Raw genomic sequence first — 15,993 nt, forward strand, 5'->3', positions numbered from 1 at the left:
TTAAATAATTTTTATTGTCTATTTTTTAGATAAAATAACATTTTAGTCTTTTATCTTTTATTTTATTAGAAATTAAAAATTAATTTTACCTAAAAATTTAAAGAATAAAATGTTATTTAAAATAAATTCATAAAAATTAATTATATAATATTTTAATTATATAAGTAGATTATTATAAAATTAAAAAAATTGAGTATTACATTCTTTAAAAAAAAGATACAAATATTAATTTTATTAAAAGTAAAGGAGTTTAAGGTAATTTAACTTTTATTTTTATTCAAAAGACTATTACACCCTTAATATTTTTCAAAATCTCATGGGGTGAATGCTTGGCCCCTTAATGGCTTTGTCAGTATATATATATATATTAATTTTAAATTATTTAATTATCATTAATTTTATTAAAAATAATTTTAAAATAAATTAATTCTAATAAAGTATAATTCACTGTTTCAACTACACTATTATAATCAATTTATTCTGCTATGATTTTTTATTTTTTGTCTTTATTTTTTTATAATTTTTTATTTTATTATTAAAAATAAATATAATTTTTATATGATATATCTTTAAATATTTTGAGATATTACTCCACCTTTTTTATTTAATTATTTAATTTATTAATTGATTTTCAAATTTCGTTTATTTATTTTAATTTTAAATCACTAAAAATGTTTATATGCAAATTCAAATTATTTTTTTACTATTTTTTATTATTTTCATTTTAATTTTTTTAATCATTTAACTATTTAATTATTAAATTTTTGTTAATTATTATTAAGATCAAATTAAAATAATAGTTTTAATTTAAAAATTCAAACAAAGAATTTTATTTAAATTAAAATATAATATTTGATTTTAAATAATTATAGATAAAATATAATTATTAATGTTACACTATAGGTATAATATATATGTGCATTTCTTATGCACAACAAAGAGATGAGCATCATTATATTATAATTACATTTTTTTTATTAATAAATTCATAAATTTTTTAATGAAATTATATCTTTTTTCTAATAAGCATTATTCACTATATAATTTATCAGATTTAATCAAATTTTAAAATTTTTAAGGTCTCTATATAATATTTATTAATAAATTGAACACTTGAACTAACTTTTAACCTCTTAAGAATTAATCGATAAGAAATAAAATGTATATGTTATGTAAGATTGAGCACCTATAATAAAATAAAAATTAACATGAAATAAATTATTTATATTTTGAAAAATATTTATAGTTATTATTTAATTTATGAAAGATGACCTGAGCATGAAAGGGGAATGGAGCCAAGCGTGAACAGCCCTCGGACATTTGAAGAATGGAAAGACTACTTAATAGAAGGAACGAAAAATTTTAATATAATTATCAAAATAAATAATTAAACCAGAGAATGGAGGTAAATCCTAAAAATTTTTTGAGTAATTCACCTTATAAATGATTTTTAAAAGAGTCTAGAAAATATGTACTATTTGACTACTGATGCCGCTCAATGGCGCCACTAGGCCATAATTATGGGCTGTACAGACTCATTGTCATTAATGGTGTAGGTGGGGTGGCTCACATTTAATTTAAGTATCATAATTTTCTTGCCTTCCTTTTTTTTTTTCCTGCAACCTATTTAGTACATCCAATTTTTCATCCTCTGGCCAAATCCTAAGGTTGCTTATCGGGATGCTCCATAAAAATAAATTTTTTTTTTTTTAATTTTAAAAGAGTGTAGCCCATATTTTTAGAGAAAAAAAATATAAATGTATTGAATACAGTTAATAATTTCTCAATCAAAAAATTAATTATCGCATTAATTGTGCTTACATGTTGAAGATGAAAAATAGTGTTTAAATTACAAAAAATGTTAAAAGGACGAAAAAAAAAGCCCTTCCCTCTCAGCTTCCTTCAATTTCGCCATGATTGGATGGGGTGTACACATGACAATGATGTCACAAATTTGACTTATGAACTAATAATTAATGGGTGAATCACCCATAAGAAGTTGCTAGATAGTGGATATGGGTACGCAACCATGATGTTTGATCAGGTTTTGGTTTCTTAAATGTAAACATTTCAGTATGTCAAAATCATGCAAATACACAAGTGACTACATAATGGCAATTAAAATTGCATTCATAAAATCAAACCACGCATTAGGATTCAACGATGTATTTAAAGGCCCAGATAGATTTTTATATCATTCTTTAGCGCTCAAATAGCATTTTATTATGCCTTCTTTTGATCACATTCAAGAATTAACTTTAGGCTTTAGAGATAAAATCAAAAGAACATAACAACCCACATTCATCAGAACAATGAAAAGGCACAACAAAGTGTTTTTATATGGATTCCAAGGTTCACTAATTCATTAGACAACATAGTTTCCATTTAGCAGAAAAGCTACAGCAGGAATTTTACGTCTTAGGGGACTGAATATAGATTTAACTTAGATTCATTTAAGATACAATCGTATTTGCTATGAAAATCAAGATAAGATGCAACTAATATAATTTAGAATTGGGAAAAAGAAGATGGTGAGATAAGATTAAAGTTTGGCATGGTATCTTCCAAATTAAATAAATTCGAACAGAATTAGAGTGTGAACTGTTTATAGAACTATCTGCCTTCATTGGTCATCAACTAGGAAAAAACTTTGCTGGTTTTTAGTATCGGTTGATGAACCTTGGGGAATCATTGAAGGTGATGGGAGCTCCTGTGCATTTGCATTGCCATCCTCTGATGGTCCAGATTCCTGAAGCTGAAGTACATACTCCAAATTCCATAGCACATCGCCCATGGTAGGCCTATCCACACCATAGTCCGCCAAACATTTCTCTGCTGTTTCTCCATACTTCTTTAGAGAGTTTCGATTTATCTGTCCGACAAGATGGGGGTCGATAATTTTCTCAAGCATGCCTTTTTTCTGCCATTGCATTGCCCATTCAGCTAAATTCACTTGCTCTCTAGCAAGCAATGGATCAACAGCAGGTCTAGCACAAAGAACTTCAAAAAGCACAACTCCAAATGAATAAACATCTGACTTATCTGTCAGCTGCTGTCTCCGGAAGTATTCTGGATCAAGATAACCAAAACTACCTTTGACGCCAGTACTTACATGAGTCTCATTGAGGCATGGCCCAGATCTTGAAAGACCAAAATCAGCAACCTTGGCCACATAATTTTGGTCAAGCAAAATATTTGTAGACTTGATATCACGATGGATGATGCCTTGCGTTGAACCTGTATGCAGGTAGTGAAGACCTCTTGCTGCACCAATGCAGATTTCAAGCCTTCGCTTCCATGACAGAGGAGGATATCTTGCACCATATAAATGATTCTTCAACGGGCCCCTTTCCATATACTCATAAACTAGTATCATTTCCGACTGCTCTTCACAATACCCAATGAGGGAAACAAGATGACGGTGACGTATCCTGGACAAAACTGCTATTTCTGTCTGGAATTCTGGAAGCCCTTGCCTAGATCCAGGAACACCCCTCTTTACAGCAACCTTCGTGTTGTCTTTAAGAACCCCTTTGTAAACCATACCAAATCCACCAACACCAATGATCAGTTTTTCGTCGAAATTGTTAGTGGCTGATTTAATGTCAGCAAAAGGGATCCTCAAGCTGTGATAACCATTTGGGCCAGGAGATGCATTGACAGTCACTTCAGACATTCTACTGCGAGAACTACCTCCATATACACGTAAATGTGTCCAACCTGCACTTTCTGCACGCCTTGGTTTTGGTTTCTGTTTTTTGCATTTACATAGAAGCACAGCTGCAAGCACAGCTAAAGAAAATATAAGAAGGCCTCCAAGAGTTGAACCCAGCGCAATCCAAATAGTTCTCTTTGTATATTCACTCTGTGAATCAGCAGCATTTATCATCTTCATAATCTCTACCCCATTCAAAATAGCATTGACTTTCAAAGAAGTGCTTATATCCGAGGGTCCAACACTCACACGCATGACCCCCAGATCATCAGAATCTGCAATGAAGTCTACGTAGACTGGAGATGAAAGCATGTGGAATGTAAGTGTAGAAAGATCAAGATCCTTGTAAGCAGAGTAGTCATTCACATAGACATCAAAGTACAACTGATTAAGTGAAGTGCTAACAATATCACAAAAATGCAAGCGAACCAAGTGTCGAACACCAAACGAACCCACTGGAAACTCCCATGTGATGTTGAATCTAGCCCCTAAGGTTGCGTTCTCCTTATTCATCTGCTGTGCAGTCATATACACATTATCCGGCGCAATCTCTGGGCTGGCACCCCCACTCTGATAATTAGGAGTATGAGTGGTAGCTACACGCTTAGCAGCAGATTTCAAAACAAGAAAATCATCATCAGGGATCCACGATCTCCACAAAGTATCATTAAAAGGTGTCAATTTTGAACCTCCCACATTAATCCTGTGAATTGTCTCTAAAACATGCAACGAAAGGTTCTTGTACTCTTCAATTCCATTAGCACTAACCAGTCTGGCTCCATAATCAACGATGAAGTCCTTGGGAGCCGAAAACACTTCAATTCCACTAACAAATCCAAAACCTGACTCATCCACAGGTATCAACAAAACTTCCAGCATTTCATCATCTACTTTCATTATATACTCCTTAAGCACGGCAACTTGGGTACTAAAATCTCTCAACATCATATTGCCGTTAACAAGAACACTAAATTTTGCATCTGATAAATTAAAACCTTGAGCTGCAAATGGCCAGAAATGAAAACGTACCAAGTGAGTCCCATTCTTCCTAATGTTGAACTTGTAGCTCGAAGGAGTGGTGAAAACTCTCGCTGTATGGTACAAAGCAGGAGAATTTGGAGATGGGTTGTGGTCAGCGAGGGGAATGGACCTGTCAGCTGAGAGAAAAAACAAACCTGGCCTGGAAGCATCGGCTACAAAGACTCGGTTATAGAGCGAAGTGTTGGTGGCTGAGCCACAGTTGAGAAGGTAATTATCTGTGGGAGTGAAAGAGGTGGATGAAGAGAGGAGAGAGAGGAAAATTAGAGACAGAAAGTGAACTGTTTTGGTTTCCATTGAAGGAGATGGGTTTCCTGAAGAGAGATAAACAGAGGATTGCTTCTTTAAGAAATGGAGGACATGATTGTAGAGTGTTGAAGAAAGATTTGGGCGTGTAGAAACAGGGTCACTCTGATTAGAAAATGGGGGCATGACGGTGCAAATTAAATGATAGTTTTTGTGCTCTCATCGTCAATACTTACACACCGTTCACATTGGTGCAGCATTGTTGATCCGCCATTGGATGAGACTGGTTCGGCTGCTCCCTATTGGTATATAAACAGTGCAAAATCAGCCATGGACAAAGACAAACCAATTGTTACTTTAACGGTTCTAAAAGTTAAAAACTCTGCAGTGTTAAACTTGATTAGGCAATAATTATGCACGTGGACTTATTTATCTATCTGTTAACATTAATTACTGTGATTCACAGTAAAACCAGTTAAAAACCGACTACAATCAAAGGGTCACTCATCGAATAAGATTTTCTCTAGAATGTGAACTGGGGGTCACACGAGCTCAAGCAATACTTATCTTGGGGTGCCACTAATGCTGTCCGTGGCAGGATTCTTACACGTCTACAAAAGTAAACTTTGACCTATGATTTTATGTTCTTGATCTTTGATAACTTTGCTCTGTGCCTGCGGATGCTCCAAAAGCATGTAGGTCCAGTCCAGCACTTCTGTAGTTTAAATTTCAATTTTCTTTTAAATTTTGAATTAGCTATTTGAGTTTGCTTGGTGGATGTCACTTTCTTCCATCCATTACGTGGATGAGCTGGAGCCCTCCATTCAAAAAAAAAAAAAAACTTATAACATAACATACTAAACCTTATGTTTTAGGCTATAATTAATGTCAATTCTAAATTTTATAAAATATTGTAATTCAATCTATTTTTTCTTTTTAAATCTCTACCTTTTTTATGCAATCTGAGCCATAAGATGCTAGTGATTTGATATGATTATTTTGTTAGGTTAAAGGTTACTGTAATAAGCGGTGGAGGGTTGCTTTGCTTGCGGAAAGAGTATTAGGTTGGTCCAGGCTAGCTGGTATTTTCGAGTTTTTGTGTTTCAATCTCTTAATTAACACCGTGTATGGCGTCATGGGACATATATTTATATGTGATAAAAATGGACAAATCCTTATAAATCCCACATCAGATATAAAATATGTTCGTAAATTTATAAATATTAATATATTATCACAAAATTACCATAATTTTATAGTGATATCTATCATTTTTCTGTCTTTTATGTACATTTTAATATATATATATATATATATATATATATATATATATATATATATATATATATATAATACGGTGTATTGTATTAATTAAATAAAAAATTATAAATCCTTTTATGTCTTTAGGTAGATTAGATCCAAGATAAAGATTCTCAAATGCCTAAAGCTTCAAAAATTTTTGATAAAAATACACATTTTTGTTAAATATAAAATTACAATAAATATATCATGAAATTTTATTGAGAATAAAAAATAGCATAAAATTAATTATCATAAATGGTTGCTACTTTCACCTAAAATAATTAAATTAACGATCGCTATTTAATAATTTAGAAATGTTTAATGTTCTTTTGGCATTAAAAAAATAATATTTTAAATTTAATTAAAAATAATTTATTAAAAATTTATTTTATCATTTTAACATTTTTATAATTAAAACATGTGAATTTTTTTTTAATAATATGCATTTAATATATTTTAAAAAAATTATTTTTCTTAACAGAATCGTTAATCAGACCCTTGGGCTTGTGTTCACACTGTGCACGAGTGATAATATCTATTTTTTAAATAAACTGTATTTAGGTTATATATAATTCTTTATAATATATAATAATAGGTTAAATTATTTATAATAATGATAGAAATAAAATTTAAAAAATTAAAATTAAATTATTTTATTGAAAAAGTGAAATAAAGATGATAATATAATATATTTATTATAGTTATATTTTAAAATTTTAATTTAATTTTATAATTTTGAGTATAAAATAATAATGAATGATAATAATTTTTCTACAAAATAGTAGATTATATATTTTATATGATAACAATTAGAATAAAATATAATAAAACAAAAAAAAATTACACATAAACATTTAAAATATATTTTTAAAAAAATTTCATTTGATACACATTTATTAGCTCTTAGTCTTAGATACATTATATAGATAAAAATTAGACAGTAATTAGTAAAAGATTACTGCAAATTTAAAAAGAAAAAATGAAAGAAAAGATAATAGAGCGATGGCAAAAGCAGTGTTATGCGACGTCGTTCTAATGAGTCATACGTCTTCTTGACTTGCGTGGTGCTTAGCATTTCACGCGGAGATTGAACAAGGAACCCTTTCTCGCCTGATGAACCATAATCTATCCTCTTCCGCGCTTGAGTTGGATCATCTCTCTGCAACTAGTTCCTATAGCCAGAGTCCAGAGAGCCACAGAGAGACGTCGCATAGACAGGAAATCTTCAATCTCAGAGTAACCGCTCTCTCTCTCTAATTTCTAGGTTTTTGTTCGGCGCTTTTATTACCTCCCATTTCTTTCTCACTTTAACCCTAACAGAGATTATGATCCGATATATATATATATATATATATATATATATATATATATATATATATATATATATATAAGATGATACAGTTTCAAAAATTGAATATCCCTGGTTTAAATTGACTCATGCATTATTGTCAGTCGAAATGGCAAATATTAACCCTTTGTACTTCGTTTGGGAGCAAGTTTTTGAAGGTAGGTAAGATATTTTAAGGTAGTTAAGATATATGGACTTGTTTGGGAGGGAGTTTTTATGGGAAAGGAAAGGTGTTTGAGGGTCTTTGAAGGTTTTAAAACTACAAAATCCTAAGTTTCTCAACTTACTAAATTGGGGTGTTGGGAAAGTTTTTATAAATTAAATATTAGTTATGACTAATCGTTTCCTTAACTTCCCTTTGATCTAAACTACTTAATATTAAACCTTGCCTTCCATTTACTGTTATGGGAAAATTCTAATTTAGACGTTTGTTGCTAACATCATATAACAGCTCGATTCCACTGCCACCATAGCTTATTGGAAACTCTGCTTCTGTTTTTGGCTTGATAACATTTTATTGATTTCCGGACAAATATTCTATCTGTGTATCATTCTTTTGATCTATTGTAAATGGGCCGATGTTGGGCTATGGAGAGTTATGCTTGAGTACTTTTGATAATCTTGTAACATTTGTTTAAATGCAGGTTTGTACTGACTGATGCTTTGAAGTACTGAAATTATTTCTGCTCGTGCACTGTGAAATAATATGGTAAATTGAATTTGGAAAGAGATGCGTATGTTAATTGCTTATATGTGCACTCTCCAAGTCGCTTTGTTGTCTTTGTTTACTTCCCTGACTTTTTCACCTTGAACTATTTTAGATTTTTCTACTTATGAACTGATGTTTGCTGGTATAGCAGCAACTTTGCTTTGCACTTTAAAGATTTGCAGTGGCTATATATGCATCTAATAATTATATTTATGTGTTCTAATGTTAATTTGGTAGTTCTAGAATGAGATTGCCTTTTAATATGAGGCTCATGCACTGAACATGGGCCCTTGTCTTCATTGATTAAACAGCTGTACAATAATATAGCATCAGGTCATTCGCCTATGCTAAAGCTTGAATATCTGGTTGTTGTGGACCATCTGGTGACAAAACCAGCTTTGGCTGGTTTACTAGTGGTTACAACTTCAGTTTGCTTCTTAAAGTTATTTCATTGTGGAATCCAAAATGTCAATTCATTATCATCAAATGTTTTAATTGTTGTGTGGGAGATTCTAAGCTAGTAGAAGTTCAAAACTTAATGCTCTTTCTAAGCAATATTTCATTTCTCGTGTGATACCAATGCTTTGGTGCTGGGTGTGAAAACTTGATGCAGGATCCTAATGGTTTCATTGATGAGAAGGCTGAAAGTAGACTTTATATTGGCAACCTTGACTTGAGAATAACAGAGTAAGGAAATTTGTCAAGGTTGGATTTTTTTTATTGCAAAATTATCATTTATAATTGATATTAACAGGTTGTTGTTTATGTTTTTGCATCTTCTTCAGGGCTGCTCTGCTCAAGATGTTTTCTCCATATGGCAAGATTGTATCTGAGGACTTCTTATGGCATACCCGTGGACCAAAACGTGGGGAGCCACGGGGCTTTGCTTTTATCCAGTTTAGCACCAAAGAGGTAAGTTATCTGCATCTTTTGACTTTGTATTTAGGCAAATTCCTGATTTCCACAATTAAAGTGAGCATGCAGGAAGCTAAATTGGCCAAGGAGAAAATGCATGGGAGATTAGCTTGTGGCCGCCCTTTGGTTGTTCGCCTTGCCAGTGAGAAATACTTGGAGGAAGCAGCGCAGGATTCTTCTAAAACAGTAGGTGAGATGACCAAAAGAGGCATTGCTGGTGGCGCTTCGGGACAGATGAGTCGGAGTGCTAAGATAGCTGCGATAAAGACCAAATTGAAAACCCTGGAAGAGGAGAGCTCTAGTGTGAAGAAGCAGAAGCAATCTGATATCATTTCTTGTAACAATATTGTTGATCATTCATCTGGCAAAAGATGATGAATAATAATGCTGAAGAGAATATGAACATTGGAAGTAATTTCAGAATCTGTGTAGGATTGAGCATCACTGTACCAAATTTCAGGTTATTGCTGTTGATACAATGATATGTTAACCTGCACAAGAATTCTTTGGCCTGACTTTCCATGTCCTGAAATTTGTGGCTTATGGAAATGGCTTGTTAACAACAGCCTTGGATGGTGAAAATGAAAATCAGTGGTTTGGAATTTTTCATGAAATGCTGTTATTAATGGCATGACTCGTGGATGTTTTCTGGTTTATGATTTTTTTTCTTTTAGGTGGAATTTCTTGTTTATGAATTTGAATCTATGGGAAGTCAACAAATAATTTGTGAAACACTATCAAGGTTTGTCGGCGAGGATATGGGAATACGAGCACTGTGCTTTGTCCGGGAACTTTGGACTCGGAGCTTGCCTGATTCGGTGCTCCCTGTATACTATAGAAATGTGATATGGCAAGTGTATGATGTTAATGTTTGCATTACTTTTATTTTTATCTGAACATTTTGTCAAATTTCAAGATCCAGTAACATGATGCATGGCAGAAAAACATTGCATTGCTAAAAGTTAAAAGAAAGGGGAAAATGTTACCACAATTAGTTAAGTCGCTAAGACTGTAGGCAGTAAAATTTACTTGCAATGTGAATTTACACGTAGGTATGGGGAAGAAGTCTGGATAGTTTTAGATTTTACTAGTGAAATGCACCCCTCTCACATAAGAGTGGATTTGATCATGTAATTACATTCATTAGCATCTCTTTTTTTTTTTTTTTTTTTTTTTTTAACAGTGAAACATTATGTCATTAATTTGAAAACGAAGTGATAACCTATCCGCAGCCAAAAGGAAGCCAACTGACTGAGAGGATGGGTTGTAAATTTTTTTTGCTAGAGGCCCAAATTTGCCGTATTCTCCGTTAATCAATTGATCACTTGGATAAAGTTTAAGCATTTAACATTTTTAAATGGAATTAATAGATCCAAAGCTAATAGGGTATATATTATGTTAACCTATATCAGAGTTTTCATGATTTAGAAAAAATTATACTTCCTCTGTCTCACAAACAATAGACTTGTTTTTATTTTCACATAAATTAAAAACTATATAATTAATGCGGCCTAAACAATAAATTTTATTTAATTTTTTTCTTAACTTATCATCTATTTATATTATTTTATTAAAAATTAAATTATTCATATTACTAAATAATATAATTTTTTTTTAAAAAAATCTTATAATTTAGAAAAAATAAAAAAATAAATCTATTTTTTTAACAGAGAGAATATCTATTAATATTAATAGGTAGAACAATTAAATATAAATTATTTATAAATAAATTCTAAATGAGGTATAATAAATTTTATGGCCTAGAATTTATTTAACCAGTGTTCAAGGAATCAAAATACACTCCCTTGTCCCTCAATTTCCTCCACTGCTCTATTTAAGTCTGGTGTGATTGGAAGTAAGTAAACTTAAAAAGTAAAATTTTTTGGAGAAGTAGAATACTCACTTTTTTTTGTAAGGAAAGTAGCTTATTCAGATAAAATTTAATAAGTTATCCTTTTTAATTAAGTATAATAAATTGATTAATTTATTTTTTATATTTTAAATTATTTTATAAATATTATTATTTTTTATAATTTAAAAATAAATTACTTCCCTCCGAGAAATTAATTATATACGAATAAATTTATACCATATTTTTTAGAAATGTGTTCTCCAAGTTTCTCGCTGAAAAATATATTTTTTAAAAAATAAAGTATTTTAAACTAAACAAGTCTTTATTTATTTATTTATTTTTAAAAAAGGGGTTACTGTAGAGCAGAGCGTACTTTATTAACCTTCCAAGTTCCAAGCGCACTTCCAAGTCCAGGTTCGTTGCAAGCTTATTTGTTCACTCACTCACACGCTCTCTCTCTCATACCTCGCCGGAGACTCGAGGTCAATGGAATCGAAGTTTCCATTTTTACATATAGCTGGTTCTCCGCTGCCAAAGCCGGAGATTCAACGGTCACTTTTCTGTTCCCGCCAAAATGCCCTTGGAGTCTCACCAACCACCGTCGCACCAACACTCGTAAGTTCATCATCATCGTTTTCATTAGCTAATAATGGCAATAACAATAGTAGCCGAACATTTCTGTCTCCGCAATTGTATCCAAAAGACCCAAGTTCGCTCCGATCTGTAGCTGTCAGATCCAATTTGAGTTTTCCTCTTATTTCTCCCAACGATCGATGGGGCACCTGGACCGCTCTCTGCGCAACCGGCGCTTTTGGTATCTGGTAAACGTCCTTCCCCTCTCTTCACACACAAACTAGAATTTTGACGCTGAAGTTTTTACGAATTAGAATCTTAACTCTGAAATTTGGCATTTATACAAGTAAAATTATGATTGTGCTTTGAGATTGAAGGTCGGAGAAGACCAAGATTGGAAGCGCGTTGAGCGGTGCGCTAGTGAGCACCTTAGTTGGACTTGCAGCTAGCAATTTGAGGATCATTTCGTGTGAATCTCCGGCTTACTCTATTGTTTTGGAGTTTCTGCTCCCTTTGGCAGTTCCATTGTTGCTGTTCAGAGCGGACATGCGTCGTGTGATTCAGTCCACTGGGACACTTCTCTCGGCTTTCTTGCTAGGATCAGGTAATCAATTTTGATACTTTAGCAGCCTCTATAGTGAAAATAAAATTTGAATGGTTTTGCTTTTGGACTTCTGTATTCTCTGTTTGGAAGTGTTTTTCAAGTTTGTTTTGCTTTTGTTATGTCAGTTGCTACAACAGTTGGGACATTGTTGGCATATTGGATTGTGCCAATGCGATCACTTGGTGAGGATAGTTGGAAAATAGCAGCTGCTCTCATGGGAAGACACATTGGCGGAGGTAATTTTGTTTCAAGATTTTAAGACTTGTTTCAGGAGCTATAGGTATTTGTCGGTCACTGTACTTCAGCCCCACCCCAGAACCGCTCTCATCTGTTTTCTCCATGCTCTTCATCAATCATGATGACTTTCAGTTTTGACATTGTGTAGCTGTCAATTATGTTGCCATTGCGAATGCTCTTGAAATGTCTTCATCAGTTTTAGCTTCTGGACTAGCTGCAGATAATGTTATTTGTGCAATGTATTTTACAACATTGTTTGCGTTGGCATCTAAAATACCGCCTGAGTCTTCAACAGAAACTAATGGTGAGACAAATTCTAACTTCGTGTTTGTGGATGAATTGTTGTTTTCAGTTCTCTCATATTTCACTAATGAAACATTTAAGTCCTTTCTCCAAAGACTAGTGTTACAAAACGTAGTGGGAATTTTTTTTATTCAGTTTCTGGCCTGCTTCATTTTGATGGTTTTATGAAGCCAGTGACTTTGGCCATGAATTAATTTGGCTTTCCCAATTTCTTTCATCATTCTTTTGTTACAATATGTCCTTTCCTTATGTAGTTGTGAACTTGTGATGACTTTGACGACATGATTATTGGATTGTACTCTAGCAGATGCTCAGATGGAGAGTGGGTCTGAACCTAGCAACAACCTTCCTGTTCTACAGCTCGGTACTGCCCTTGCAGTGTCCTTTGCCATCTGCAAGGCTGGTTCTTACGTGACAAAGTTTTTTCAGATTCAAGGAGGTATCCTGCCAGCTGTAACAGCCATTGTTGTTGTCTTAGCAACTGCATTTCCAACCCCTTTTAATTACCTTGCACCATCTGGAGAGGCTATAGCTTTGATTCTGATGCAGGTGAACTGATTTTTTGATGCAGTAATTCAGTGTTGGCTTGCATTATCTTGAAGCCCCTGAAATGGTCCTTTGCGTGAGGTTCATAAATGAAAAAGTTTTCTTTTTTGGAAACAGGTATTTTTCACTGTGGTGGGTGCAAGTGGAAACATATGGCATGTGATTAAAACAGCGCCCAGCATTTTCCTGTTTGCTCTTGTACAGATTACCATCCATCTGGTGGTGATCCTTGGATTGGGAAAGCTATTTCGCTTTGACCTAAGGCTATTGCTTTTGGCATCAAATGCTAATGTCGGAGGCCCTACAACCGCATGTGGAATGGCCACGGCCAAAGGGTGGAGATCCTTGGTTGTTCCTGGTATTCTTGCTGGCATTTTTGGAATCGCCATTGCAACTTTTCTTGGAATTGATTTTGGAAGGAGGTTTCTGAAATTCATGTAAATTTTTTAAATTTCTGAAGTTCGCTAATGCTGTACTCTCTATTTGCACCTTTCTTCTTTTTTTTTTTTTCTGCTTCCACAAATTAGTCATATATAGCTAATAAGGTGAAGATCACTCATTTTCCTTACCTGCATTGCAAATCACTTTTTCAAAATAACAGGCTTGATTTTTTTTTTTTTTTAACAGGAAATATCACAATTAAGAGAAAAGGACTAAAGAACTTAAATAATGGGATAAAACTCAATACAACGCGCTAATTTGAGTTCTAATACATCGTTGAACTAAAACTTACAACACAGACTATCTACTCAACAATGGAGAAAAATGGAGGAAGAAAATAGGAATTACATTCATTTGAACACCTAAAAAAAGTTATGGATGGTTTACCACCTTGATATCTGCTTAAGTAGGTCCAAAGTTTCATTACCAGCTGCAACATATTGGTTTCAAAGCACACTTTAATAGCCATGGTCCTCAAAAGATTTTCTTGACTATCAGATACTCCGAGCCAACAGACTTGAAGAAGATATGTGGCAAATCCATTGTCCAAGTACCAAAATCCCACTTGAAAGGGCACCTTCATTTCAACAAGCTACTTATCAGAATCTACACCCTCACGTCGAAGCATATCTACCGCCACATTCCCACCATCTTCTCTACGGCTTAGGACCACCAAATTAATTCAACTAACGTTCACATCTGAATTCATTTCTCCGGAAGACCATCGGGGCACATGGACAGTTCTCCTACCACCGGGCGTATTCGGTTGTCTTGGAATTGCTACCGCCGCTAGCGGTTCCTTTGCTCTTGTTTAGAGCTGAATTGCGTCAAGTGATCCATTCAACTGAGACATTGCTCTTGGCTTTCTTGCTTGTTTCAGGTTACATCTCCTCTATTTTCTTTTATTTCTCCATGGAGTTTGAGCCGCTCTTGTCTGTCATAATTACATCTCTAAGGATTTGGAATCATATATTTTGTGCACATGATGTGCCTAATGAACATAAACGAAAGCAATTTCACATTGAAGGATAAGAAAATTGCAGATGATTTTTTTTTTTTTTTTTGGTAATTGAGACTTTTTTGGGGGGAATATTTTGTTGGGAAAATCAAAATATATATAATGTTAATAAAATGTTTAAGATGGTCTTAGATAGTAGAACAATTGAACAAATTCTCTTCTTGACATGCTAGCTACCACATTAGTATTTATGACAAAGAGGTTATGTAACATTAGTATTGATGACAAAGAGGCTTTGTGCTCTCAGCAGCGAATTACTGATGAGATGCTTGATGTATTAATTACTCACTCATCAAAGCAGATCTTGGACCTAACAATTGGCTATGGCTTGGTGCAATAATTGTATCACCATTTTTCATGTTCCTCCTCCTACTAGTTATTTTTGCTTGTTATTATATATACCCCATTGATCATAACACTGAGGAAATGTACCATTTTTCGTATCTTGTATTATGCATGGGATATGCTATTGGTATGTGCCTGCGTTGTTATTGCCTTCCTTTGGTGCAAGAAACAAAATGGGGTGGAAGGGCAGCAAATTCAGAAATTTGAAGCGCCGGGCTCAGGTCTTGACAGTGCAGATAGAAAGCTGGAAAGCCTTCCCCTTCAGTCTCTTCTCCAAGCTACCAAGGTGCATTTTGATGCAACATCTGACCTCAATTGTAAGCCTTTACTGATACTTGGCTGGAATAATTATTCGGTGCAACTGTTGCATGTGCAATGGGCATACATAATGGTTGCACCCTCTTCCTTTTTGCATTAATTAATTGCAGGGATTCTATCAGATTGCGAATCATAATTGCATCACTCATGAGGAGGAAGTTATAAATAAGGCAAGAATTAAGACCTTCACGATCTTGAATTTTCAAAATACAGCACCTTCCTCCTCTTCTGCAATTTCTGGTTTGTGGGACGGCAAATTCTACAGTTTCTTGCTTCTGAATCAAGTGGTTAAGAGGCTCTTTATGTCTGAACACAGATTACAAAGGACAACGACAAGGACAAGGACAAGGAATTTTTCTTTTTGTATATGTTTCTTTTTCCCGAGCATTTAATATTACCTACCCCTCGGCCTTCCAAGATTCTAATGGAGAATAATTCACATACATATGTTTCTTTTCACTTTGTGCATCTTAACTATATATA

The 15,993-nt window shown here is 33.5% G+C and overlaps 4 protein-coding genes across 8 annotated transcripts; 3 read left to right on the forward strand and 1 right to left on the reverse strand.

The window, feature by feature from the left end:
- Positions 1-2,319: 2,319 nt before the first annotated feature.
- Positions 2,320-5,347, reverse strand: LOC110658178 (probable receptor-like protein kinase At5g24010). Its single transcript, XM_021815693.2, has one exon. The coding sequence runs from the start codon at positions 5,183-5,185 to the stop codon at positions 2,624-2,626; it is 2,562 nt and encodes an 853-aa protein (XP_021671385.2). The 5' UTR covers positions 5,186-5,347; the 3' UTR covers positions 2,320-2,623.
- A 1,889-nt stretch (positions 5,348-7,236) lies between these two features.
- LOC110658177 (uncharacterized) lies at positions 7,237-9,887 on the forward strand. 5 transcript variants are annotated; one of them, XR_009145649.1, is made up of 5 exons: positions 7,237-7,537; positions 8,294-8,358; positions 8,972-9,063; positions 9,144-9,270; positions 9,332-9,492. XR_009145649.1 is itself a non-coding variant. In XM_058139799.1 (5 exons), the coding sequence occupies exons 4-5, from the start codon at positions 9,160-9,162 to the stop codon at positions 9,646-9,648; spliced, it is 417 nt and encodes a 138-aa protein (XP_057995782.1). In that variant the 5' UTR covers positions 7,237-7,537; positions 8,294-8,358; positions 8,972-9,063; positions 9,144-9,159; the 3' UTR covers positions 9,649-9,887. The 5 variants fall into 5 exon arrangements, 4 of the variants coding, with proteins under 4 accessions (XP_057995782.1, XP_021671384.2, XP_057995780.1 ...); XM_058139799.1 differs by having other exon boundaries at positions 9,343-9,887; XM_021815692.2 differs by having other exon boundaries at positions 7,241-7,537; positions 8,972-9,045; positions 9,343-9,887.
- Positions 9,888-11,511: 1,624 nt separating this feature from the next.
- LOC110658176 (uncharacterized) lies at positions 11,512-13,956 on the forward strand. The gene is made up of 6 exons (XM_021815688.2): positions 11,512-11,946; positions 12,076-12,302; positions 12,428-12,538; positions 12,688-12,843; positions 13,147-13,391; positions 13,506-13,956. The coding sequence occupies exons 1-6, from the start codon at positions 11,612-11,614 to the stop codon at positions 13,827-13,829; spliced, it is 1,398 nt and encodes a 465-aa protein (XP_021671380.2). The 5' UTR covers positions 11,512-11,611; the 3' UTR covers positions 13,830-13,956.
- Positions 13,957-14,020: 64 nt separating this feature from the next.
- Positions 14,021-15,937, forward strand: LOC110658173 (uncharacterized). The gene is made up of 2 exons (XM_021815685.2): positions 14,021-15,509; positions 15,621-15,937. The coding sequence occupies exons 1-2, from the start codon at positions 15,300-15,302 to the stop codon at positions 15,900-15,902; spliced, it is 492 nt and encodes a 163-aa protein (XP_021671377.2). The 5' UTR covers positions 14,021-15,299; the 3' UTR covers positions 15,903-15,937.
- The last annotated feature ends 56 nt before the right edge of the window (positions 15,938-15,993 follow it).

This window comes from Hevea brasiliensis, chromosome 17 (genome assembly GCF_030052815.1).
Source record: "Hevea brasiliensis isolate MT/VB/25A 57/8 chromosome 17, ASM3005281v1, whole genome shotgun sequence".
NCBI classification, from domain to species: Eukaryota; Viridiplantae; Streptophyta; class Magnoliopsida; order Malpighiales; family Euphorbiaceae; genus Hevea; species Hevea brasiliensis.

What these genes read in the sequence shown, in the direction of transcription:
- LOC110658178 (XM_021815693.2), bottom strand. Translation starts at nt 5,185, where the DNA reads ATGCCCCCATTTTCTAATCAGAGTGACCCTGTTTCTACACGCCCAAAT.
- LOC110658177 (XM_058139797.1), top strand. An exon ending in CTTGACTTGAGAATAACAGA is followed by an intron (nt 9,046 to 9,143) that starts GTAAGGAAATTT and finishes CATCTTCTTCAG; the next exon opens with GGCTGCTCTGCTCAAGATGT.
- LOC110658176 (XM_021815688.2), top strand. Translation starts at nt 11,612, where the DNA reads ATGGAATCGAAGTTTCCATTTTTACATATAGCTGGTTCTCCGCTGCCA. An exon ending in ACCGGCGCTTTTGGTATCTG is followed by an intron (nt 11,947 to 12,075) that starts GTAAACGTCCTT and finishes TTGAGATTGAAG; the next exon opens with GTCGGAGAAGACCAAGATTG. An exon ending in GTCTTCAACAGAAACTAATG is followed by an intron (nt 12,844 to 13,146) that starts GTGAGACAAATT and finishes ATTGTACTCTAG; the next exon opens with CAGATGCTCAGATGGAGAGT.
- LOC110658173 (XM_021815685.2), top strand. Translation starts at nt 15,300, where the DNA reads ATGCATGGGATATGCTATTGGTATGTGCCTGCGTTGTTATTGCCTTCC. An exon ending in TGCAACATCTGACCTCAATT is followed by an intron (nt 15,510 to 15,620) that starts GTAAGCCTTTAC and finishes AATTAATTGCAG; the next exon opens with GGATTCTATCAGATTGCGAA.